The sequence below is a fragment of the Ochotona curzoniae genome, unplaced genomic scaffold (genome assembly GCF_017591425.1).
Source record: "Ochotona curzoniae isolate NIBS_2020 unplaced genomic scaffold, NIBS_Ocur_1.0 scaffold_1852, whole genome shotgun sequence".
NCBI lineage: Eukaryota > Metazoa > Chordata > Mammalia > Lagomorpha > Ochotonidae > Ochotona > Ochotona curzoniae.
The window spans coordinates 33,260,780-33,286,200 of NW_024467087.1; the positions used below are offsets into that span (position 1 = coordinate 33,260,780).

The following is a 25,421-nucleotide window of genomic DNA, read 5'->3' on the forward strand; positions in this document are numbered from 1 at the left end:
CATAGCAACTCATTGTATGACATAGCAATTTATAGTAAAAATCTCAACTAGAAGTGTTAGTGAATTGAAATGAGAGATTACCTGGGAATCTTGGAAGGAGAAAGGGTACACTGAAAATTTTTTTACTTCAGTGGTTCTCTAAGTGTAGTCCCTGGACCAGAATCACTGACCACTGTATAGTTTTTACTGAATGAAATTGTTATACTTTTGTCTGTTCTGTGATAATTTTATTGAAATATAACTCACATATATATAATTTACATATGTAAAGTGTATAAAATTTAATATTTCTATATATTTACAATTATGCTTTCATTACAGCAGTTAATTTGGGTACATCTTTATCATTCCAAAATGAAATTCCATAACCACACACACAATTCTGCCATACACATCCTCACTCTAGGCAACTGCTAAACTATCAATTTATCTGAATATTTTACATAAATGAAATCACAACATTTTTAATATTGTATGACTAACTCTTTTGAAGTTTCATCCATGTTGCAACATGTGCCAGCATTTACCAATTATGAATAATATTTTTATGAGCATTCATATCAAGTTTTCCCTTTTATATATGTTTCCACTTGGGGATATAAGCAGGAGTGAAATTGGTAGATTAAATTGTAATTCCACCTTTAACATTTTGACAAAATGAGAAAACATTTTCTACAGTGGCTGCATCATTTTCCACTCCTAACAGCCATGTTTGAGAGTTCCGATATCTTCACACTCTCAGTAATACTTAGTTTGCATTTTATTATTGTAACCGTTCTAGTGAGTGTGAAGAGGTACATTATTTTGGTTTTGATACATAATTCCCTGATGATTAGTGATGCTGGGCATCCTTTCACATGCTACTGCTCTTTATATCTGCTCTGAAAATGTCTACTAAAAACTCCTTTATCTTAATTAAAATGGCGTTGTTTTTATTATTGAGTTATAAGAACTCTTCATATATTATGGGCAATTAGCAAGTAATTTCTCCTAAACTCTGAATTGTCTTTTCACTTTCTTGATAGTGCTCCTTGAGGCATAAAAGTTTGTTTAATTTCAATGAAATTCAACTCATAAATTTCTTTTTATTGTTGGTTGTATTTTTGGTTTCATATCTAAGAATTCATTGCCAAATCTAAGATCATGAAGATTTACCCTTATGTCTTTTTAACTAATTGCTTTTATTTGGGAAGGAAGAAAGGAGGGAAGGAGAAAGAACATGTTCCATCTGTTCCTTTCCTCCCTTAAATGCCTGCAACAGCCAGAGCTCGTTGCATCAGCCAAAAGTAAAGACCTCAATGCAGGTGTCCCCCATAGGTTGCAGGCCTTGGTTGCTGTTGCTTGCTTGGCCCATTAACAAGGAACCAGAATCCTAAGCAGATGGGAGATTCAAACCTATGCACTCTGACACGGGATGCACACATCCCAAGTGGCATCTTAACTGCTATGTCAACTGTCCCCCCTTATCGTTATGCTTTCTTCTAAGAATTTTATAGTCTTGGGCTGTTATATTTAGGACTTTGACCTTTTTTTGCATTAACTTTTGCATAGAGGAGAGAGGCCCAAATTTATTCTTTTGCATGTGGATAACCAGTACCACACAGTCTTGATTAGTTTGTGATTATCCACATTTAGAGGCATTGGATAATTTCGCATTGGAATTATAAAAAGTAATATTTAATACAATCTATTTTCCTGTCACTACAGTCATTCATATGTATAGTGTGTGTGTGTGTGTGTGTGTGTGTGTGTGTGTGTAGTGAAATATGTAGGTAGTCCGTCATCACTGAAGTTCCCCCCAACATTTAACAGTTCAGTCTTAATCCTTTTAGTAATCTATTTATGCTAATTTATCAGAAGGATGAAAGAGACAAATGGCTGAAGAGATCATCAACATACATATGACACTTAGTTTTTTTAACAATCACATTATTTTATTTTTCAATTTGCATGCTTTAATCAATATATAAGGCACATGTTTCTATATCAGTAAACAACTCATATATTTTTACGGATGTATAAGATTGCACAGAATGGAAATATAGGTCTGACACTCAGAGAATGGGTTGGACTTAAATAATTGTTTTTGAGATCATTGAAGCCATCTGGATGAGATCACTGAGGTAGAAATACATAGTTTCAGGAGAGAGCTCTGGCAGAAGGCAGCATGATGTTAATCAGAAAAGAGCCCCCGCCCTGGGCACTAGAGAAGCTAGGTTTTGACCATCAATGAGGAAGTTCATTTAATCTTCTCAAGTTTCATTTACTTTAAAAGAATTCTAAGGGAGGAGGATGGCAGCCATTACTTTGCTCTATGGAATAATATACACAGGGTTCTTTGAAATACTTGGAAGAAAAAGACTACAAACTCAAAATTTTATGGCGAAGTATCTTTGTGACTTGACTTCTTGTTTGAATTAGTCTTATCAGAACTAAACGCCTCTCTCCAGTTTTCAGTATAAACTACAATTGTATCCCACACTGGAGTGCCAGCTCAAATCTCAGCTACTGTGTTTCTTTTATTAAAAATTTATTATTTTTATTAGAAAATCAGAAATAAAGAGGAGAGACAGAGAGGAAGAGCTTCCGTTCATTGATTTACTACTCAAGTGACTGCAACAGCCGGAGCTGATTCGATCTAAGGCAGGACCCTGGAGCCTCTTCCGGGTCTCTCATATGGGTGCAGGATCCCAAGGCTTTGGACCATATTCAACTGCTTTTTGAGGTCACAAGCAGGAAGCTGGATGGGAAGCGGGGCTGCTGGTATTAGAACCAGCACCCATATGGGATCCTGATGCATGCAAGGTGAGGGCTTCAGCAGATAGGCTACAGCGCTGGGTACAGCTACTGTGTTTCTAAGCTAGCTCTCTGCTAATATGCCTGGGAAGCAGTAGATGACTCACATGCCTGGAATCCTTGCCACTCATAATGGAGATCTGGCTTCAGCCTGGCTCAACCCTGACTCCAGTGGCCATTTCGGGAGTGAACCAATGGAGTGGCTGATGGAAGCTCTTTCTCCCTTTCTTTCTGGCTCTGTTTGCACTCTATTTTTCAAATAAATAATAGAAGAAAAATCTCACATACAGGATATATAGAGATGGCATTACTGATTATGAATATAAAATGATGCCTAGTGATCAAGGTGATGTGAGATGGCTCAGGAAGAGATTCTATATTTGGAAAACAGATTCAACACTGCTTCTTAAATGCCTATTAGCCTTCAATTTTACTGTTTGTAAATAATAAGACTCTATTAGCACTCGATTTTACTTTTTTTTGCAAATAATAAGAATCTCTTATCTATACAAGTCTGATTTTTATGTACATTTCAGAAATACTCAAAGTGCAATATATTTGTAGAATTTGATTTTTTAAAAAAATACAAGCATTATGTGTTCTGAAACCTAGAGATAACTTTTGTGCTTTGAATTAGGAAATGGTCAATTCACATGAAAAGCAGTTAAGGAGTTAACTCCAAGTATTTCCAGTTCTCCTCAGCATTTTTCCTCAACTATTCCAATCTAATGACCCAAGAAAAGAAGTCTCTTCCTTGAAACGAGTATCTACTCAGTTATCCCCTTCCTTAGCGTATTCTCCATGATCTGGCAGGAAAAATGGGCCATTGCTTTTTATATTTAGCTATTTTGTGGCTGGGCTGTAAAAATGCTTAACGAAATAAGAATCAAGTGATACATGAGACTCTGTGGTGTCTCCAAGTTGATTTTATTTTTGCTTGTAAGTTAGCTTTTCTTCCCCCAAATATCAAGATTTATAACATGCATTGTAAAAAAAAAAGTTTGAAAGCTCAGAGGGATGGTTGGCAGCTGCAGAACATTCTTTGGCATTTTCCTATGATTTTCCAGTGGATTTACCCATAAATATTTAACTACTAGAAAATAAATCTAAACACCTGTTTGTCTTATGGGGGGAAAGGTTTGGAGCACGATTTGTCCAGTTGGAAACTTCAATAGCAGATTTGGTCCCTTTATTATTTAATAAAGAAATAAAACAATTAATTTGTAGCATGAGAATCACATGGAAGTTTCAGTTCCAGGCTCATCCCGGCTTCCCAAGGAAGTCCAGTTAATAGCTTTCATGTTTCTGTGACCTGTTTCATAAAAAGGTAAAAGTCAATCTTGTGGATTTTGATCCTTGTCATGGTAGATCCTTCAAGTTTGTATTTTCCTTGTGATATAGCCTTCCTTTAAAATATCAACATCTGGTACCTTACAGAAATAAATAACAGGGACAAGCAGGGTGCTCACAGTTTCTATTAAGAGCCAAGGTTCTGCAAACAGGAACATTAACTTATAAATAGAATAATAAACAGGAATGCAGTGATGGTGTTAAGAATACAAGCAACAGGTAACAAGGAAGGGGCAAAGCTGATTTCAACTATTGGTTAGATTCATGTTCAGGGGATTCCTTTTTTTCTTAATTATTAAATTTATGCCTCCAAGAAAGAAAAAGAACAGAATGTCAAGGCTCTGGTTAACTATATACTATTTGTACCATTGTATTTGTACTGTTACTTTGTATATGAGGAAACGGACGCCTACAGAGGTGAGTCTATTTAGTCACAGACTTGGGATTTGAACTCATGTTTCTGGACTTCTACATCATTGCTATTTCTTTGAACTTCTAACATCTCAGAGTTCTGTAGCAAGTTACACACTTTTTATCCCAAAAGATTCAAGATGATTCGAAGAAGCTACTTGGCTGATCAGCTAGCAGCTATTTTACTTACTGTACCATATGATCACAGAAAGCAAAGTCTCTGGCTACAAAAATCTTCTCAGAGTAGGTTTTCTACATCAACAGAACCCCCCCCCCCCAAACACAAATAGGTATTCAAATGTGTTTGAAAACTGTGAGCATGTTTGCCACTCTGAATTAACTGAAAGTTAAGCTTGTAAAAAACACATAAGTACACTGTATCCATCAGGCTAAGCTGGTAATTTAAAACTTCTCCAGATCTTCCAGTAATATGATGCTACAGCATTCTCTGGCTCAGAGCCAGTTGATCCCAGACTAGCCTCAATATTCTGCTTTTTGTGAAGAGGCAGCTCCAGGATGCCAGAACTTCCCTTGTAATTCTACCCAATTCTAGAATCAAAAATCTTTTTCACTGTTAAATAACACCAAACACCGAAGAGGGTTTGCAGAAGATTTTTAAGGGTATTTTATTTATCAACAGAAATAGCTGGTAAAACCAAAATTTATCAGATAACTATTTTTAATGCCTTACCTTCCAGCCTTTAGTAGCTTCTTTGAAAAACTGATTTATTTTATTTATCTGACTGACAGACTAGCCAGAGAGGGGGAGAGAGAGAGAGAGAAAGAGAGAGAGATCTTTCATCTGGCAGTTCATTTCCCAAATAGGCCGCAAGAGCTGGAGGTGGGCCAGGCCAAATCTGGGAGCCAGAAACTTCATCCAGGGATCTCACATGGGGTATAGGGGTGCAAGCTGAGTTCCAAGGCATATGAGTAGGGAGTTGGACTGAAGGCAGAGACTTGAACTGGCACTGACACTGATAGGAGATGCAAGTATCATAGCACTGATGCTGCCTTTGTGCTTTCTCAGTTTACAAAACATATTTCCTGTTACAGCTACTTCTTCTGCACATACTTTGTCTCACAGGATACTTTATAAACAAAAGACAAGCCTTGTACTTAATAGATGAAACATTTAGCTCTTTAGCAATATTTTCTTCTAATATGGCTAGAACATTTCTAAATGTGATGGTGCTAGTGGAAAGTGTTATTTCTAAGATGAGGAAACTATTTGAATTTCATATACTTGAAAGGGGAGAATGCATAAAAATAATATCTGTGAATTACATTGATGAGAGCAGAAATTTTGCTTTTAGGCCCACGTAAATGAAAGATCACATCAATAACATTTACTTGAACAGGGGGAAAAATCTGTCTGAGAGCCAATAAACGACTGGGATCAGAAAGGTTACTTTGTATGGTACTCTCCAAGCACCCTAAGGAGAGAGTGCCTCCACTCCTTCAAGGGTTCAGGTACAGATTGCAGATGTTTGAAGGCTTTTAGGCTGACTAGCCTCCTGTTTGGTTTCTGTCTTTTACTGCTGATACAGTTTTTAGACTCAGGAAGTCCTCATTTGGCTTGCACACAAAGCTTGTTAGAATTATAATGAGTGAAAAGTCGTTCTGCCCAGAACACCATGTACAAAGGAAGGAGCAAGGCTCTCACCAAGGCTAACTTCAGGCAAAATTTGCTCTCGATACTCCACCCCCTCATTTGCTGCTATCCAGCTACAGGGATCTATGATCTGCAGATACACTCAATCTCTTGTCCGTAGGCAACGCCTTCCTGTTTATAGGACCATTTCTTCTTAGTAATGCTCTCTGACATATGCCAGAATTCAAAGATGATGACTCAATCTACGTGAACGTGTTATCACTTCCAGACAAGAACATTTTAGTGGCAGCCTGCTATAGTTAATGATAGCATGCACATGGATAAAATTAAAGTAAAAAACGAAAGGGACGGACTACATGAGTGCTAATGAGAACTTTTTGTACTCACGCTGTATCTCCACCCAACAGACTTCTGGTATTTATTCACTCTCACTCGCTTTCCTATTTCAGGTAGAGGAGTCTGCAAAACCAAGCAGAAAATGTTACTAGACTCTGAAAATGATTTCTGCTTAAGTATTTTTTGCTTCTTTAGTACCAAATGGAAGAGTAAGATAAGATTACTCATCTCTCAGTGTTCACTAAAAATTTTGAATCGAAAAAAATAATTTTTATTATATAGAGATGATTGGTATCAGTTTCACGATAATAGCATTAGCTGCCATATTAATGGGAAAGTTTCAATTTGATGTCAGCAAAATTCCATTTCCCTCTTTCAAAACCAGGTAGCAACACTAGCCATGTATACACTGAACATGATTTTTAAATATTTCAAAAGCCTAAGTATCTTAAATTTATATTACAGATGATTCAAGACCAAGCCAAACAAGCAAATGAGTATTTTAGAGGTCTTCACTCAAAAATACACACTTGATTATTTGAAAGCCATGGTTTATAAAGCAAAATAAATACGCAAAACTTCAAAATCCCCTGAAATTCACATTACTCTGCAACATTTGACATTTGCTGGTAAAAACAAAACATATAGCTTTTTTATTTTAGCAATTCATTTCTTGCACAAATTGGAAAAGAACAGTTTATGGCACTCACAATGGTTCAATAAATCTGGATAGTTTTTCAAATATAAATTTTCCTTAAAATGAAGTGAAAAAAAAATGTCCTTTGCTACCGCCATGCTAATATTATCTGGAGAAACTAAGGTATCCATGCTAAAGGAAGAGGACAGAAATCAGTGCTTAGCAAATTCCCGGACGATATGTGATGAATTTTGACATGACCTTATGAATGTTAGCAGGAACAATGCCAATTAAACTGTCTCTTACATATCTGTCAAAAAGTACACAAAAAATGTGCATCTCTGACAAGTTCTTTTCTTCTACCTGTCACTGAAAATGCAATGGGTTCAATTTTCAGTAGGGATCCTAAGAGCGGGAGAGATATTATGACACAATAGGATTAACATTATAGCAGCAAAAATCTTTTCTTTGCTACCCCAAACAATATAATCAACTAGAAATAGAAAGGAATGCAGATATTTCCTCATTCTTTCTGTGTGAGTGAAGCATAGTAAATTAATGGGTGTAAGTCAATTATAAATATAGATTAATGTGATTATATTAAATATTAATATTTATAAATATCAGTATTTACAAATATTTACACATAAATATTAAGTGATACTACAACTACAATATCTTCCTAGCAGTTTAAATTCAATGGCACAGTCCTTTCGGGGAAAGAATACATCAAGGATATACTACCTTACGAGCGTTCATCACTTTAACAGCTGTAAATACACCAGTCTTCTCATGAAGTCCCTGAAATATAGGATAGATTAACATCAAGCACTTCCTAGATAATCCTGCCAGCAGGAGAAAGGCAAAAATACTAAATTAAGTCAAACACACAGTATATTATAAAATATTTGTTAAATACAGACAAAATAATATGGTTTCTATAGAGAACTAAATATGAAGTTAACATTTTAAAGAGACTCCAGCTATTTCACTCAAAAAATCAAGTTACAGGTTATTGATTGGGAAAGAGTAAGTACCACAATCAAGACTTTTTTGTTTAAAAACCTAAAATCTTGAAGGAAAATGCCAAAGGCAGAATCAGGGTTACATAAGGACTGGACAGGAATCAGTTTTCTATCAATCCACAAAGCAACAGCATCAGGTTCTAGGAACAAGCTTCCTCAGAAAGTAACCAAATCCTTTGCAAATTGGATTTTAAATTATCTATCTATCTATCTATCTATCTATCTATCTATCTATCTATCTATCTATCTATCTATCTATCTATAAGCCAGAACAGCAACAGTCAGAAACAGCCACATAGATCATCCACGTACTGGTTCACTCTCCAGAAATAGCTAGAGTTGGCCAGTGCCAGGGCAGGCTTAAGCCAGGAGTCAGTAACTACATCCGGGTCTCCCACACGGATAAGCTGGAGTCCAAGCACATGGAACATTCTCTGCTGTTTCCCATGTGGATTAGCCAGGAGCTGGGTCCTAAGCAGAGCAGCTGAATATTGAAGCAGCACTGTGGAATGGAATGTTGGTGTCACAAGCAGCAGCTTAGCTAGCTGCACTACCAGATGACCACTCCTTTGCAACTTCTTTAGTCTAAGTTTTGTTTTAGAAATTTTGAAAGGAGCATGGGCTTCTGTTATGTTCTATCACTTGTCTTAATTTGGGCAGCTTTTGTTGACAGAGTGGGATAATGTTTTCATGGAGAGTTAAAAATATTTATAAACTGAGTTTATAAAAAATGACTAAATATACTGCAGATCCTCAAAATTTATTTGCCACTCTGGGAAGATTATGTGTTAATATTTTTACACAGTCTTATGTCTTAGAAGGCAATTTTCCTAATTGTTCATACAAACAGTTTCTGGTTAAATTCTGCGACATCTGTATACACAAACACAGAATTTTGGAAAACGCATCTCACATACCACTTACAGTACTTCCAATGTTTCCTTCTTTGGCTCCCGAAGTTATTGATGGTACAAATTACTAAGCTATACAAAGTGCTTGGCATGCTAGCAAAGATGTTAGCCACATATAGTCTGATTTGATTAAAATTGAAACACAAAAATTTTAATACCTTAAATCTACCACCATCATAATCATGTCACACATTAAACTGAATGTCATTTAAAATGCTACCCATGGTGAGAGAACAGGAAAAATTCAGCACACTTCTACCCTCATTATCTGTGATGGAGTCTCTTTTGAAAATTACAAACAATTATTTTTTCTAACAATATATCCTCAGGTGCAATTGGAATACATGTCCACTGTGTGTGCAGATAGCAAGGCCTAGGTCTTAGAACCAGGCACTGTATTAATACACCACACTCTTACATAAGCTTTTGAAGAAATCTGGTACATAACAAATAATGGAAAGTTTCTACTAAGAAACAATTTCAGAGTTGTCCCTGAACCTTGACTTTCTAAAACTTGGCTTTGAAATAACTTTATTCTTAGAAAGTAGTTCCAAAGATAGTACAGACATTTACTGAATGAATGTGTCCTTCATGCAGCTTCTAATGTTAACACTAAATTACTTGGCTATGACCCAATGGTCAAAACTGACAAGCAAATAGTATCAGCACAACATTCTCAACTGAATTATGTACTTCATTCTGATTTCCCTCGCTTTTTTTTCCCACTCACATCCCCTTTACTAGGACCCAAACCTAGATTCCATGTTCTACTTAAGTTGTCATGTCTCAGATTCTGCCAACCTGTGATGGCTCATTTCCAGTTTTCCATGACTGTGCCACTTTTAAGAGCCCTGGTCAGGTATTTTGTGAATTGTCTTTGAATTTTGGCTGGGCTAATATTTTACTATGCTCATTCTGAGGTTGTGGGCTTCAGGAAATAATCTTTCAGAGGTAAAACACCCTTTGTATTACATCATATGAAAGGTACATGGTATCACCCTGAATGAGCTATGATCTTAACCTTGATCACTTGGTTCACATAATATCCAGCAGTTTTCTCTACTAGAAAGTGACTATTTTTCTTTTCCGTACTCCATTCATTACATGTTAGTGACACAGATTCTGAAGAGGGATGATACTATTGTGGAACATCTAGACATCAGTTGAGGTAAGCTAATTGTTCAGTGGTGCCATCTTGTGGTTAACTGATTATATGGAAATTGTGAGCTGAAAGCCAAGTTATATGGATCCTCTCCATAAATGTGGAACTAGATAGAGTCTGTAAAGCCAGTTTTTAGGATGTATCTTTTCAGTTACAATGTATGTTTTACAAAAAATAAGTTAAAATGTTTGTTGTAAACATACATAGAAAATGCTGAGAAAAAAGTATGATTTTAGATTCTATACAGTGTTAATCTCATAATTTTCTTGGGCGTTAGTAAGTATTAAATAGGAAAATTATGAGAATATTTCAAATTATAAATGTTGACTTTTCTGTTTTTTCTACTAGCGATATCCACAGTATTATATGGAAGCTACTAGCTGCACTGACATAGCAATGCTCTTCTTAAAAGAGTGTGATAAGCCACGCTGTAGCATAGCAAAAAGTCACTAATATGAAAACAGCATTCCATATGGACTCTAGTTCAAGTCCAGCTGTTCCACTTCCAATCTAGCTCCCTGCTGATACCCTAAGAAAGCAGTGGAAGACAGCCCAAATCTTTGTCATCCTTCACCGACATGGGAAACTCAAATGGAACTCTAGGTTCCTGGCTTCCTTGTGGCTGAACCCTGACATGGCAGCCATTTGCGGAGCGAAACAGTGGACTGAAGATTTTTCTCTCTGTAATTATATCTTTCAAATAGATACATTTTTCAAAGAAACAGTGTATGACTGTAAAAAAATGCCTTTTTAGTTTTTGAAGTGACAAATGATATACATTTATGATGCATTATTTATCTCCATATATTTTTTTAGAATGGCTGAATCAAGTTAACTAACATACATGATTTCAAATGCTTATCACTGTTTTGTGGCGAGAACACCTGAAATAGACTATCTTGATAGTTTTAGCCATATAATATATTGTTAGTAGCTGCTATCACCATAATGTGTAACAGAATTTTTGAACTTATTCCTCACCCATAACTGTAATTTTTTGTCATTTGACAAGTATCTTCCCCATTTTCTGCACCAAGATCCATCCTCCTGCACCAACCTCTGGTAATCCCCTATACTATCTGCTCCAATATTTCACAGCTTTTAGGTTCCACATATGTTCATGCAGAATTTGTATTTTGGTGCATCGTTTATTTAACTTAATCTCCTGCTCTTCATGATCACCCAGACTGTCACAGGCGACAGTTTCCTTCTTTTAAAACAATTCTCAAGCATCATGCAGTTAAGAGAAGGAAATTGTCCAAAATGTCATGACTTCTATTTATTTATTTATTTGCTGCTTACGTTTGGGGGGGGTGGTAATTTTATGGAGGTTCTCTCATAGCTGAAGAACACAACTATTATGTACTATCAGGTCCTGGCAGTCCTTTCCAACTCTTGACCCAAGCCTACCATCTTTACAGAGCTGCATTGTGGTACAGTGGCCTAAATCGCAGCCTATGATGCCTGCTTCCTATACTAGAGCTCCAGTTAGAGTTCCAGCTCCTTCACTTATGATCTAATTACCTGCTAAAGTCATTGGCTTGGGAAAACAACAGTACATGGCTTAACTGTTTGGGCTCTTGCATCTACATGGGTGGAGTTCCTGGCTTCTGGCTTCAGCCTGGCCCAGAGCTGGATACTGTGATCATTTCGAGAGTGATCAATAGGTGAGTGAGTGAGCTCTCTGTCGCTCTGCCTTTCAAATAAATAGAATATGTATTTTAAAAATGAAAAAAAAATACAATCTATCATCTCTGAGGCTGGCCTTGTTACACAGCAGGTTAAATCAGCACTTGTAATTCCAGCAGCCCATACAGGAGTGCCAATTCAAGTCCTGCCAGTACCAGTTCTGAACCAGCTTCCTGCTGATTCAACTGGGAAAACAGCAGAAGGGTCATCTTAGGCTCCTGCACCCAAGTGGGGGTGAATTTCAAGTTTTGACCTGACCCAGCCTCAGCTGTTGTGGTTTTTTGGGGAATGAATCAGTAGATGGAAAATCTCAATCCTTCATTCTTATTCCTAATCCTATTCATGTTCCTATTCCTATTCTTATTCTCTTTCTCTCCCCCGTCCCCTCTATTTCTGTATAACTGCTTTTTAAATACATAAAATATTTTTACAAAAGAATCTATGATTTCCACCACAGGAAACTTTTTCAAGTAAGACACAAAGTTCATATCGGGGGGGGGGGGAAGGTAGAAGATGAAATAATTTGAAAATCTCTCCCATATCCTGCAAACCACTGCAAAGTATAAAATTCATTCATTCAAGTACTCCATTCTATTAAAGTAATTAAATTCCTTGATTACTGCAATATTTGCTGAAGACACATTAATTACTATTTGCTATTGACATTATCACATGAGTTGGATGATCACATGGGGAAACTGCAACAATAGTAGGGAACGGGAAAACCTGCAGAAAGAGAAGGTGCAAGAAGCAAAGGGCTGGAATCTGAGGAGTTGCAGGACAGGCCACTTCTCATCCACGAGGAAAGAAGCAGAGAACCACAACGGAGAAAAGCAAATCAGTTAGCAAGCAGGAGTTCTCACACAGTGGAGAAATGAAAAGGAAGGATGATGGACAAGGGAAAGAGATGCTGTTTCATGTTACCACTTTAAAATGGTTGACAATTTTTAAGATGCATACACCTGAAACCATCAGAGAATGGTACAAAGAATAGTGATACACAGTTTTGAGTCACAAATGCCATCTGCTTTAAGGGTTCAAGAAAATGGATATATGGTACCATCTGAGACAAATAAGAAGCTTTTCTGATAGAAACAGTGCTCTCATAATTAACTTTCTGGGGTTGCATTCTAAAATACAGTGATTAATTAGAATAAATATGTATTGTTTTTGCAGGATCATTTGATATTATTCAGGCTAGAACACAGATACATCAGTGTGATTTCAATTTGGCAAGGATTTGTGTTTTTAATTAATTTAGATAATCAAACAGGCAGTAGTATTCTTTCTGCTTCCCCTAGGAAAAAGAGTTTATTACCGTATTGTTGGTCTTTAGTGGCTGCAAAACGATTATTCACATTTTGAATCTGTCATTTGAACAGAAAATGCATGCTCATGAATTTAGAATACTGATCATATGTAAAGCATTGTTTGAAAGCATATGTTCCTGCATTAAGCAAAAAGCAATATGGAAGGCCCAACGTGGTAGCCTATTGGCCTTGCACACCGGGATCTCATATGGGCACTGGTTATAATCCCGGCAGCTCCACTTCCCATCCAGCTCCCTGCTTGTGGCCTGAGAAGGCAGTTGAGGATAGCCCAAAGCCTTGGGACCATGCACCCACGTGGGAGACCCAGAAGAGGCTCCTGAGCTCCTGGCTTTGGATTGGCCCAGCTCCAGCTGTTGCAGTCACTTGTGGAGTGAATCAATGAACAGATCTTCCTCTCTGTCTTTCCTCCTCTCTGTATATGTAACTTTCCAATAAAAATAAATTTAAAAAAAGCAATACAGAGAAATGTTGATAATAGACATGGCAAAAAAAAAGAAACAAAACAAAGAAATGAAAAACTGTCATAACAAAAGAAGCTTCTAGTTTTCAAAAGGACTTGCTATTAGTATATTTCAATATCGAATTCCATGGATTTGTTTTTGGAAAGTCTCCACATTTCAGATGACTTCCAATCTTAGAAAATAGCTTAAAAGTAATAAACCCAGGCTAATTTACGCACTGGGGAATTCAAAAGCAAATACAGATTACCCAATGATGCAGAGAGATGGTATAGATGATTATGATCACCTCAAACCTTAGCTTTGATGACTTCTCATTAACTACAGTCCACCACTGATAGAAGCCCGTATTTCCTTTTGGCATATGACACCTGAAGATATCCCTATTTGTTTTGTCCATTTGTTCTGCCTTTGTGTGTTTTTTTTTTTTTCATAGAGAGAGAGAAAGAGAGAGATGCCTCTTTCAGATAGTCACTGTGACTTATGTTAGCAAGTTTAGGAAATGGATCGACTTGGGTGAAATGAATGATTTCTTTAGGGAGATGGATACATTTTAGAGCAGGGTAAAGTAATGGTCCTAGGTGGGACTTGTTCTTTTGAACTCAGAAATGCCATCTACCTTATTGAACAAAGTGAATGGGCAAGTATATTAAACAAATGATGTTAGTAAAGCCTAGTTAGGAAGCATATCACTACATCAGAGATTGAAACTCTTCATCAATAAAATAAAGTGAAATATGCATGTTCCTGAAAACAGGAAAATATTTGTTCCAATCTTGTATCTCTAGTACCTAGTATACTAGTTGGCACATAAGACACTTTTAATGAATACTAGTTGAGTGAAAGATGAATGGAGTGACTTGCAAGGCTACATGGCAGAAGTAAAGTGTCATCTGTATCCTGAAACTGGCATAACACTTAAAATACGATCGGAAATAGAGAGTTGGCCTCATAGGTGGAAAATCATAACCAAAAATTATGAGGTAATTCTGAGTAAGAAAGTTCAGCCATTTAAAAACAAACAAACAAAAACTGGGAAAAAAGAGGTAGTGGCCATAGAAAGAAGAGATAGAAAAAAGAATGAAAGCGTGCACTTGTTTTGGTCATTGCCAAAAGGTTCACCACAATTTTTTTTTCAAAGTAAAATCTTCTTTAAAAGAAGACAGAAGTCATCATGTGGAAATGCACAATTCGTAGCTTACTTCTTCGTGATTTACTTTTTGTTAGTTAATTGTCTGATGCAAAACTCAGGGTTGTTAAAGCACTGAAAAACCAGCACTGAATTGCAGTAATGACCAATTTCTTGGGGATTACACATTTTAAACCATAACAAATGATTTAAAATAGCAGTTATGACAGCTGTGTTGGGAAAATCCATCATTCTGTGGCAGTTAATTACCACATTTTTCCCCGGAAAGAATACAGGACAGTCCTTGATGGCCTTGTAATTTTCATTAGGCTGATTTTTTTTTTTTTTAAACCATGCACTTGAAGAAATTGTTGTGGAAAGTCTGCTGAATCTTCCGAGTTTCTACATAGTCCTTCCAGCTATTTGCTTTGCCTTCTGTTGGCAAGTTTAAACCACATAATCCCCAGGGCATTCTTTCTTTCTTTTCAATTGGTTTTGTGGTGGCGGAAGGCCATGAGGCACTCACTACACGCATGTTCATTCTGTAACCTTGTTTTTCATTCACACAGTTTTGTCCTTCTAGTCATTTGTTTGGGTGCCAGCTTCCTCCCAGCAAGCAAAGCTTGTTCCTTTAAGGCCACCAAGAGAGCAGTCATAAACAGCATCTGGGAGTACTCGGTGCTCTGTTGCAGAGGCAGGAGATAAGAGAGCTGACAGAATAGGCGTTGTACGATGTCTATGCACAGAACCAAGGCCATGGGTTTTTCCAAAGATAAGCGTGTCCATAGTTCCTCCCTCTGAGTGGGGCCTGTCCAGAACCAATGCTTTGCATCACTACTGAAAAGCTCAACAAGCTCAAATGGACATAAGAGTTTAGCTTGGCGCTACAGCTCAGTTTGGAGAGGGTGTGCCGCAAAGATTAGTAGTAGAGTTTGGGGACAGATTGGGGACATCTAAGCGAACATGCTGATTACCCTGCACATAAAACGGAATCCACCAGGAATATGTATTTATCTCTAACTACTGCCAGAGAAGGTCATGTAACCTGTTTTGAGTGACCCTCACATGATGCTACGGATTCCAACATTAAATTTGTTTCAAAAAGTTTTAAGGGACTCACAGTTGTACAGATGCTTGAGAGATTCTATTGGCAATGGTCAAAATTATTGACATTCACACTGCTTTTTTTTTTTTTTTGCTTGTTTAAACTTCTACAAAGGCTGGTATATTGCTAGGCCACTGACTACTACATGGCATGAGATGGAGTGGCAGACATTTACCTGCCAAAGGACGCTAAAGAGTCTCTGATTCATTGTTTCCATGAGCACCTCATAATCACAAATGCTTTGATACAGTAAGTGTATCAATGCTAGAAAATTCGTCTCCAAAGGAAAGTCCTCTTCCCTCTTTCAGGAATAAAATCATAGAGGTTATTATCAGACTTCAAAAATATAACTTCCAGCAGTTACTATTTAAGGGCCACTTTGAAGAAGTACCATGTATTCCCACACACTGTGGAGTTAAATTTGTTTTCGAGTTGTTTCAGCAATGTGAATTAAACGAACATTACCCGTTGATATTTCTATTTCTGAGGCCTCATGAGTTCCCTTTGCCTAATTGACTTGATTATCTATCTCCCTGACAACACTGCCAGTTCCCTAAGGGCTCATTTCCTTTGCGTATCAATAATGCCTAGCACAATTCCGGGCACAAGATAGGCCCAGAACAAATGTATGTGTGTTAAGTCAACCTCAACAGGAAGCTCTAAATAGGGGAAGAGATGAATGGTGATGTACACATATTGAGGGCGAATGGGTATAAAGACAATTATTAGGCAAAACAACATGAGAGAACAGTTCAAGGCAGTCCCAAGCCCAGTATACGTGCTGTACCACCCCAAAAGTACCTTAGGACCTCAAAGGCCATTATCTGTGCCCAGAAGTTTCCTCGACTCTATAATCATCTCCGTGGTTCTAGTGTGATGCCACAGCTCTTTCCAGAGAGCCTCAAGGGAGACGACACAAGCTCATTAAGGTCAGACAGCATGAGTCTACAAAAGTAATACAAGTGCCAAGGCCCTTGCCAGACTGGCATGAGTTTTCTTGGTCAGTTGCTGTTACCAGATTTTCCTACATGCTTCCCTTCCCCTTTAACCTGTGGCCACCACTCTGAGGCCTTCTTCACTAAATACCTGCAGTTCATAGTCCTTGTGGTTATGAAATATGGGGTCATGAGACAGTGAGAGTTCTAAGTTCTCCATCCCTTCTTTTCATTTTTCCCTAGCAAACCCCCAGTTACCCAAACCTTGGCCACATATAGTCAAAAGAATTTGTACTGAAACAAACGCTGTAGCTAAAGAACTATGGAACCACCAGCAAAATCCAGCAGAATAATTCTTTTCCTCTTCCTGAAATCTGGGACAGTCATAGTCATGCTTATTAGAACTGTGAAGAGTCGGAAGAGGGCTTTCGCGGTTTCAGTGGCTTTGTAGCTTAGAAACTGCCCTGTAATTTGAAGCAGTTATGTGTGCTTATACAGCAGCTTTGACTGAGTTTTATTACCCTTGTTATTACTCCTGCAAGGAAATATAGGTCAAAATATGCAGTAACATCATTTGCAAATGGAGCTGCTCTCTACTGTGCTCCAGCACTCCAATAGCAAATTGCACAAAATGGACAATAAAGTTCAATGTTGTCAGCTGCAGGATATCTACAGCATTTATTTGAAATAAGTGAGTGGCTGGCTACTGGTAGTCAACTAAAGAAAGACCTCCATATACTGCTATGTGGCAAGCCATGTCTGCAGGGAACAAAAGCACAAAGCCATGGAGGTTCGCTGTTGCAAACAGGCAGCATCATAAAACCTTCATTGTTGGTTCTTAATTCAAATTTAGAGTCATCGACTCTAACTGCACATGCTGAGGCAACAACATAGGAAATCCATGAGACTGGGGCCCACATTCTCTCAACCCTCTGCTAACACGTCTAAGAAGCTTGATTCATTAAAGCACAGCAAAATTATCATGAAATGTGAGATGGATATTTAGTTCTTCATGTGTGAAGTTTCCCTTTTGTTTGTTTGAACGACAATATATTACAAAAAAAAAAAAATACAAGAGAATTCAGCTACCAGCAGCCATTTTTGTATCCAGGGTTTTTTTTTTCCCCCCTCTCTCAGTTCGTATTTTATCCCAGTGCCACTGATTGCTTACTTTTTTCCCTAAAGGTCTGTCCGAGCTTAACGATGATGCAATAAGTGAGGGCATGGACAAGGGTAAAGAAACAAACCCTTTAAAAGCAAACAGGTTTCAGCACACAACAGATAATGCTTCACGGCAATGTCACAATGTTTTAACACAGATTGCTTTCTTTATGCATTGCATGAATCAGTTAACACTCATGCAAAATGCATTCCATCTGCTCAGACAGATGTAAGCTGCAGTGTTTCCAATTCTATCAAACAGCACAACTAGTTGAAAGAAAATCGCTGCGACAGATGAGTGATGGGTGAAGAGAGGGGTACAATCAAAAAAGTAGGTTTGTCTTGAAACTCTTTCCAATAAAATGGGATTCTGAACTCCCCCAGGTCTGTGCACAGAGGTATAAACAGACTTTAGTAGGAAGCTAACATGGAAAAGATACTGATGCTTTAAATGAAAAAAGTCTTTATAAAGTGAATTGTCACTAAAACCCACAGCAGCGATCAGCTGTTCCCAAAGGCACTTTAGAAGCAACTATAATTGACAGGGACAGACGCTGAGATGAAAAGAAATGCAAAGGAAGAGGAAAAATGGAGAAGGAAGGGGCAGTTTGAAAATTAAGAGAAGTGGATCGCTTCTTGGCCTTTTGACTAAAATCAAGTGTGAGAAGAAGTGGAAAAGACTGAGAAAGAAGGTGATGGGGAGAAAAAGTGGGATCCCACTGAAGTTTGTCCAAGAAACAACAAAGTGGCCCTTAGGTTCTACGCAATTATCTTAAGTCTAAATGTAAAGAAGGTAAAGGACATCTCCTATCAGCATCAGGTATGGCAATTTACCAGTAACATGCAGGGCTTGCCAGCCTCAGAAAGTCTGAGAGTCCTCATGCTAACTTCCAAAGCTACTTCTTCAGCTAGCCTTGGATTAATCTTTTTGTGAATAATGCTCCATACGCCATAGGTTCCCTCCCTTTATACTCCTTGTTATTGCCCCATTCCTTCAGCATTAAGCTCTGATTGTTTCTAAGTCAAAGTAGCAGCTAATCTTTCCATCTTGATGTGCTGCAAAAGTCTTATTTAGGGATTTTTCTTCTCAACAAAGTATTTTATGTGCATTTTACCTGGAGCTTTCTGGTTTTTAAAATCTTATTGACTCTCAGGCATTATCAAGATGTTAGGAATTTCAGCACATTTTGGTTACAATAGTGCTGAATTTTGCTGTGACAAGATATTTACCTTAAGCCTACAGAAATGAAATATGAAGAATGTGAAATCAACAGAAAGGTTCAAAGTTAAACCCTTTAGCATATCCCTCACAGTTGTGTAGCAGGCAAAGGTGGGTAAGTGGGAAAGAATGGCAGAATATAGCCTACAAAGAAAGCCCAGCTAGAAAGTGCAGGGTGATCAAAGGCGAATGATATTGGTGCCACAGGAAAGCAGAGCCCAAGCACAAGAAGACCTTAGTTGAGCATATCCCAAAAAGAAAAGTCACTGATCGAAAAGATGTCAACTACAACAAGACAGCATGGAATGTCAAGGCAATCATCTAGATACAATTTCTATTTATATGAAATATCTATTTCAATAAGATGTGTGTATATGTGTGTTCCTGCACATGCAGGGCATGCATGCACACATACGTGCATGAGATGGGGGAAGCTGTATGCATTTGAATTAATGACAAGTCCCTGATTTGGAAGAAAAGCAAGCGAACAGGTATGAAGGATTGTAGGAGTGCACAGCCACCAGATTTCTCTTGTTCCCAGCCTGTAATTTTGTCTATCCTCCTTCAAATAGTTTTGGCATGTTTCCTACTGTATCCTCTCCCACTAATCCCTTAAATAAGTTGACCCTAATACTTAAGGGCATAGAATTAGTAGCAGAACCAAGACTAAACACAAGTCAAAAGTGGGATGGATAAAGAAACTGTGGTACATCTACTCCATGGACTACTACTTGGACATTAGAAAGAATAAAATTTTACCATTTGCAACAGGAGAGTCCCAACTGGAGATCATTACACTTGGTGAAATATGCCAGTCCCCAAAGGACAAATGTCATGTTCTCTTTGATATATAATAAGCTTCATGAAAAATACAATTTCCGCTTTAAAAAACTTTTTATGTGATAACAGGGAGCCAAGAACCAGTATAAAGCTTGGCAATGTAGAAATTTCATCATGAGGGTATAGATGAAAACTTATTAAATCCTTAAAATCATTAACAATTACATTTAGGATTTCTCAACTGAAAACATTTCAGAAATGTAGGTGAGTGTTCTCTGAGATTTCAATATATTTGATTATATTCAACTTTTCAGTGAATGCTTCAGTTAATACATAAGAACTACATTTTTGTTAAATCATAAAATCTGTACAGTCTCACACTTATTCCAAGTCCTATATTACTATTATTACCACAAGCTTCAGGATGGATCTGTGATTAAAACCACTTATATTTAGGGAGTATATGGAAAACACCTAGTACAACAATCGATTGAATTTTTAAGTATTATATATTTTTTCCATAATGGAAGAAAGTACATTATCTATGAAGAAATTATGCATATTCAATACAAGCTCAAACACATATTACTGTGACCATTTTCATGTTTTGCTGACCAGACTAAGACTTTACTAAATGATCAAAACAGGTTTGATAAAATTTATTTTCAGGTTGGGCTTTTGTTAATCAGGGATTAGGGCCTAATCAATCATAGGGACTAAGCATACATTTAGGTGTTTTGGCAATAACTTCAGCAAGTTAGCAGATCTTTTCAAAACCATTTATTCCCACCTCTCTAAGGGAACAGAGTACGGAGTACAGGGAAGAGACTTCATCCATATCTGATTTAGACAAAGAGTATCTGTGGAATGTGATTTTGAGAGTCTTTTTGGAAAAGATTAAGCAATTGTATCCTGCTTCATCTAATTAGCAGTATTGTCAAGAAGGCCAATACAAACTCAATATGTGAACTAACTTTAGCGTATAGATATAGGTTACCTACTAGTAAACCATAAAAATCTACTTCAATGGTTGGATAAAAATGATATTTTGATTCAAATTACAGTTTATTTGCTATGATCTACTGTAACCAATTCAACAAAATTAACTGTGGAAAACCATTTTGCTGTCAGGGATATGAAAATATATTTAACTAAATAAACAATCTTACAATTTTGTCTATCAAGTTCCTTAACAAATTTCAGGCAAATTTTATGAAATTATAATGCTGCAAGTTGATGGATACTATTTAATATGCATGGGAACTCTACATTATTATTTGCTCTTTAATTGAGACTAGGATTACATAAATATCTGAGGAAATACTTTCTTGAGTTTACATGGAAATACTATGTACCCATTAACATACTGAAATACATATGTGTCTAATTTCCAAACACGTAAGATTTTTTTTGTTACCATTTTCTTGTTGCTTTCTAAGTTGTACTAAATTTTCATCAAAGAGTATGTTCTGTAGGATATGGATTCAGTGGTATTTAATAGTTTCTTTACAGCCAAGCATATCATCAATTAAAAAAAAATTCCTATGTGCTTGGAAACAATATTCACTCTCAAATTGCCAATTGCAGAATTCTACATATGTCAAGGAGATCATGCATGTTAATTGCATTTACATTAAATTTTGCCAATATGAATTATAAAATTCTGAGACGGATGAACAAGTCTTTAACTGTGATTATAGATATATCAATATCTCCTTGTAAGTCCATAAATTTAGTCTCACTTGTTTCAGGATATAGTTTAGGTACATATGTTTAAGACTTCTAATATTTTAGTATTTTATCAATGAATTTTTAATTTCATCTACGCAATAAATCATTTATCATTAATTCATTTAAGCCAAGACAAAAACACTCAATTATGACTTCATAACAGAGATTTAAGCCTACAACAAAAAATTTGCAACTATTCATTGTTTACTTTTTGCATTCTTTTGCTTTATGCATGTGACGTATCTTTTTAAAGCTATGTTGTCCACAGTACTCCAGAGACTAAGAGGCTAAGTAGTGTTCCTTGGCCCAAATGTTGAAAACAAAACAACTCACTGAACCACTTTTCCTCTGAACTGATGCAAAAATGGCTGTGTTGGCAGAATCTAAATGAGGAAAAAAGATGATCTGACCATAGCAATGCCTACAAAGCTATAAAACCAATATCTTTTTCTTAAATAAGTCTCTGGCCAACAGAGAAATAGAGCTTAGAGGCCTACAAATAAACATCAAAGACAGATGGCTTATTTTCTTTCGTATTCAAACTGTATTAATTCACAAAATGCAATCCCTTTCAGGTACAAATTAAAATATTTACATATATAGCAGCTCAGCAGCTTTCACTATTTGTGTGAGTCTGAATGTTGGTCACACCCTTAACAGCTGCTGAAACATATTGCAGGGCTTCCCCATCAGTAAGGCAATTACACAGTTCCCACCCTCTAAGTCTGCACCTGGGATTTCATATAATCAAAGTACTCTTTACTCCACAGGTTTTTGCTGGTGTCATGTTATAAGTCACTGTCAGTGTGGTAATTTATTTATTGTGCACTCTACCTTCTTATCACTGTGAGCTATCAGCAGTCATACAATGTCCATACTCTTTGTGGGACAGTAGCTGAAAAGTGTGAGCTCAGGAACCTCCTTAAGGAGAATTCTGTCCCTGACAAAACTAAACCTTTCCTTTAAGACATGCACTGCTATTCTCTACTACCTCCTCTGCCACTAACCCCAACCACCAGCCCAGGTGTGGGATTAGACAGTGAAATTGCTGTAAATTTGTCTTCCTGAATGAGCCCCAGCAATGCGTTTCAGCAGCTGGCAAGGAGTGCAACAAGAGTTCAAGTGCAGAGAGGCTCAGTTCAGAATAAACATCAAAGGCAGCCTTGCAGGTGAAAAATATTTCCCAAAAGAAGCCTGAAGAGGAAGACAGAGAGCAGTATTGAAGGGCAAAACAGACCCATACTCATTGAGTTATGGTAGTAGTCCTGATGGGTTGATTCGCTGGAAGCTGCCTTCTGCCCAAATTGTGGAGGGAGAGGCAGGCATGCTTCTAGAACGAAAAGGAAGAATAAATAGGGCAGAAGAGAGGAGCAGAGGGAGACTCACCCATACTGTGTGACAAAATAGGATGGGTATGTGAGTCTAATAAAACAGGCTTCTGTTAACAGAAGGATGGGCAAAGGGTCAAAACCAGAAAGCACATCTGACAAGAGTGTCTAAAAAAGTTCCAATACCGTAAAATGTCTTATTTCTATTCTGTCAAACTAATTTTGACTTAGCCAAGTCTTGCCTTCCTGAAAGTTAAATGGAAACTAGCTTTTCTTCTCTGGTAAGTATAACTAGCAAATTAAATCAATCAGATAATTCAACTATCATGTGTGCACGTGTTTCAGTTGACACATACAAGTATATACTCATTTAGCACTTGATTCATCTTTGCCACCAGTTAAAACAAAGGTCAGCTTTTTTCTAAACACCTGTTTTCTTTCTCTACTTATCACATTTGATGATTTCAGAGTTGTTCTGCTAATTATTTGTTTCATTTTAAAGGATTTAGCTACTTGCAGCTCAGATAGCAGGATACTTTTGCTAACAGAGAAAATTTGCAGGATAAAATCATAACTGAACAACAGCCAACAAATGTCTCACAAATTTTCTTGTATTTTTATGAAATAACTAAATGTGCTACAAAGTATTCCTGGCTAAATATTTGTTTTATTTGTCCTGCTTTTTTTTTTTTTTTTAAGTATTAGGCATCACTGAAGACTGCCTTCCATGAAGGTGTAGAGGTCTTGAGCCATTCTCCATTGCTTTCTCAGGCTCAATAGCAGGGAGCATGATCAGAAGTGGAGCAGCCAGAAATTGAACCAGCATCCACATGGGATGACAAGGTCACAGTGTGGAGGTTTAATCACTACATCAAAATGTAGGTCCCAGGAGCTGATTTTTAAGAGGAAATTGGCTTTAATTAAAGCAGGAAAAATTTAAACTAAACATCAGCAAGAATTTTTAAAAATTAGGATGGTAATGCATGGAAATGGGAGATTTCCCCTTGCCAAAGACTTTATAAAATTGTAATGTGTATGTGTGTATGTGTGTGTGTGTCTGAGTAACTACGTCACTTAGAAGTGAAGGTTGGCCAGTCATAAAAGCAGGTGTTGAAACAAGCCTCCATTCCCTGTAGTAACCATATTCAATAATACCAGTGCCTTTTAAGTTTTTGCAACTTCAACATGCTTAAAATAATCCCGAGTGTCATCATACTGATTTTTTTCAGTATGCAATTTTTCAGGAAATGCAATCAATGTAGTACAAAAGATTGGGTTGGGGTTTCATAAATATCATATACCATCCTGTCCCATAGCTTAACTGTATTTCTTGTTCACCACTAGTACAATATTAGTTTTTGTTTTTCCCAGTCCTGCCCTAAAGGATAAATGGAATACAATTTTTCTTGCTACTCTGTAACTTTTAATGATGAAAATTTTAATTCTCGAAACAACCACTTGTCACACAGCAGATTTAAGGCCAGTTAAAGAATAGTTTTGCCCAGTATGGTGCAGGATCTCTCTGCCACACAGGTGTTGCCCAAAGGACACAAAGTAAGCAATTTGCTGAGAAGCATTAGGGGTCCAATAAGCATAAGCTCCTTCACCCCTGCAATGCCCCCTACCATCTGAACATCTGCCTCTAATTGTATCCATCATAAATATTGACTTAGGAAAGTTAAAGTTACAAACACAACCACTTCAATGTCAATTTATTCTCTGCATAGTTGATCTGTACAGCAAAAGAGCCAAACACTATCACACACTATCAAAAGATTATCATGCATTGCTATTCTTGAAAGAAATCTCTTGCTAATCTCAGCCAATAGACAACTACAAGAAAAATACTGAGTTGAAATTTTGGAGATGGGTAACAATTTTCCTATTTTTGTTTTTAGAATGGTTCATGCTGAGCTTTAATTTATTTAAGATAATTACCTGGCTGACTTTTCTTTTCCTTCTTGAAATACCAGCAGTCACCCAGTGTGTGTGTGTGTGTCTGTGTGTGTGTGTGTGTGTGTATGTGTGTGTTTTCTTGGATTTCATAAAAAGCAGCCAGTGATGAAATTTATATGACAATTACTCAAAAGGAGTTTTTGATAGATCCGTTTCACAGTTAACTTCAAAATAGGGTAGAGAACAATACTCTATTATAACAAAGAGTCAAGTGTATTGGAAATCACTCATTCTTGCTTCCTCGATGACAAGATTATTTCAACAACCATGTAATAGTGTGTAAACACAACTTGTATCTAGTCATTGTTTCAGTTTGTGTGAAGCTCAAATTTCTAAAACAAATTTTTGGTAAGCATAAT

At 37.0% G+C, this 25,421-nt stretch overlaps 1 protein-coding gene across 1 annotated transcript in view; it reads right to left on the reverse strand.

Moving 5' to 3' along the window:
- NRK (Nik related kinase) overlaps positions 1–25,421 on the reverse strand; it is a 127,412-nt gene that overhangs the window by 56,552 nt on the left and 45,439 nt on the right. Inside the window, exons 3-4 of the mRNA XM_041000089.1 lie at positions 7,887–7,943; positions 6,557–6,628 (exon numbers count right to left, since the gene is read on the reverse strand). Of these exons, the coding sequence (XP_040856023.1) occupies positions 6,557–6,628; positions 7,887–7,943 (129 nt within the window). The remainder of the gene's footprint in view (positions 1–6,556; positions 6,629–7,886; positions 7,944–25,421) is intronic.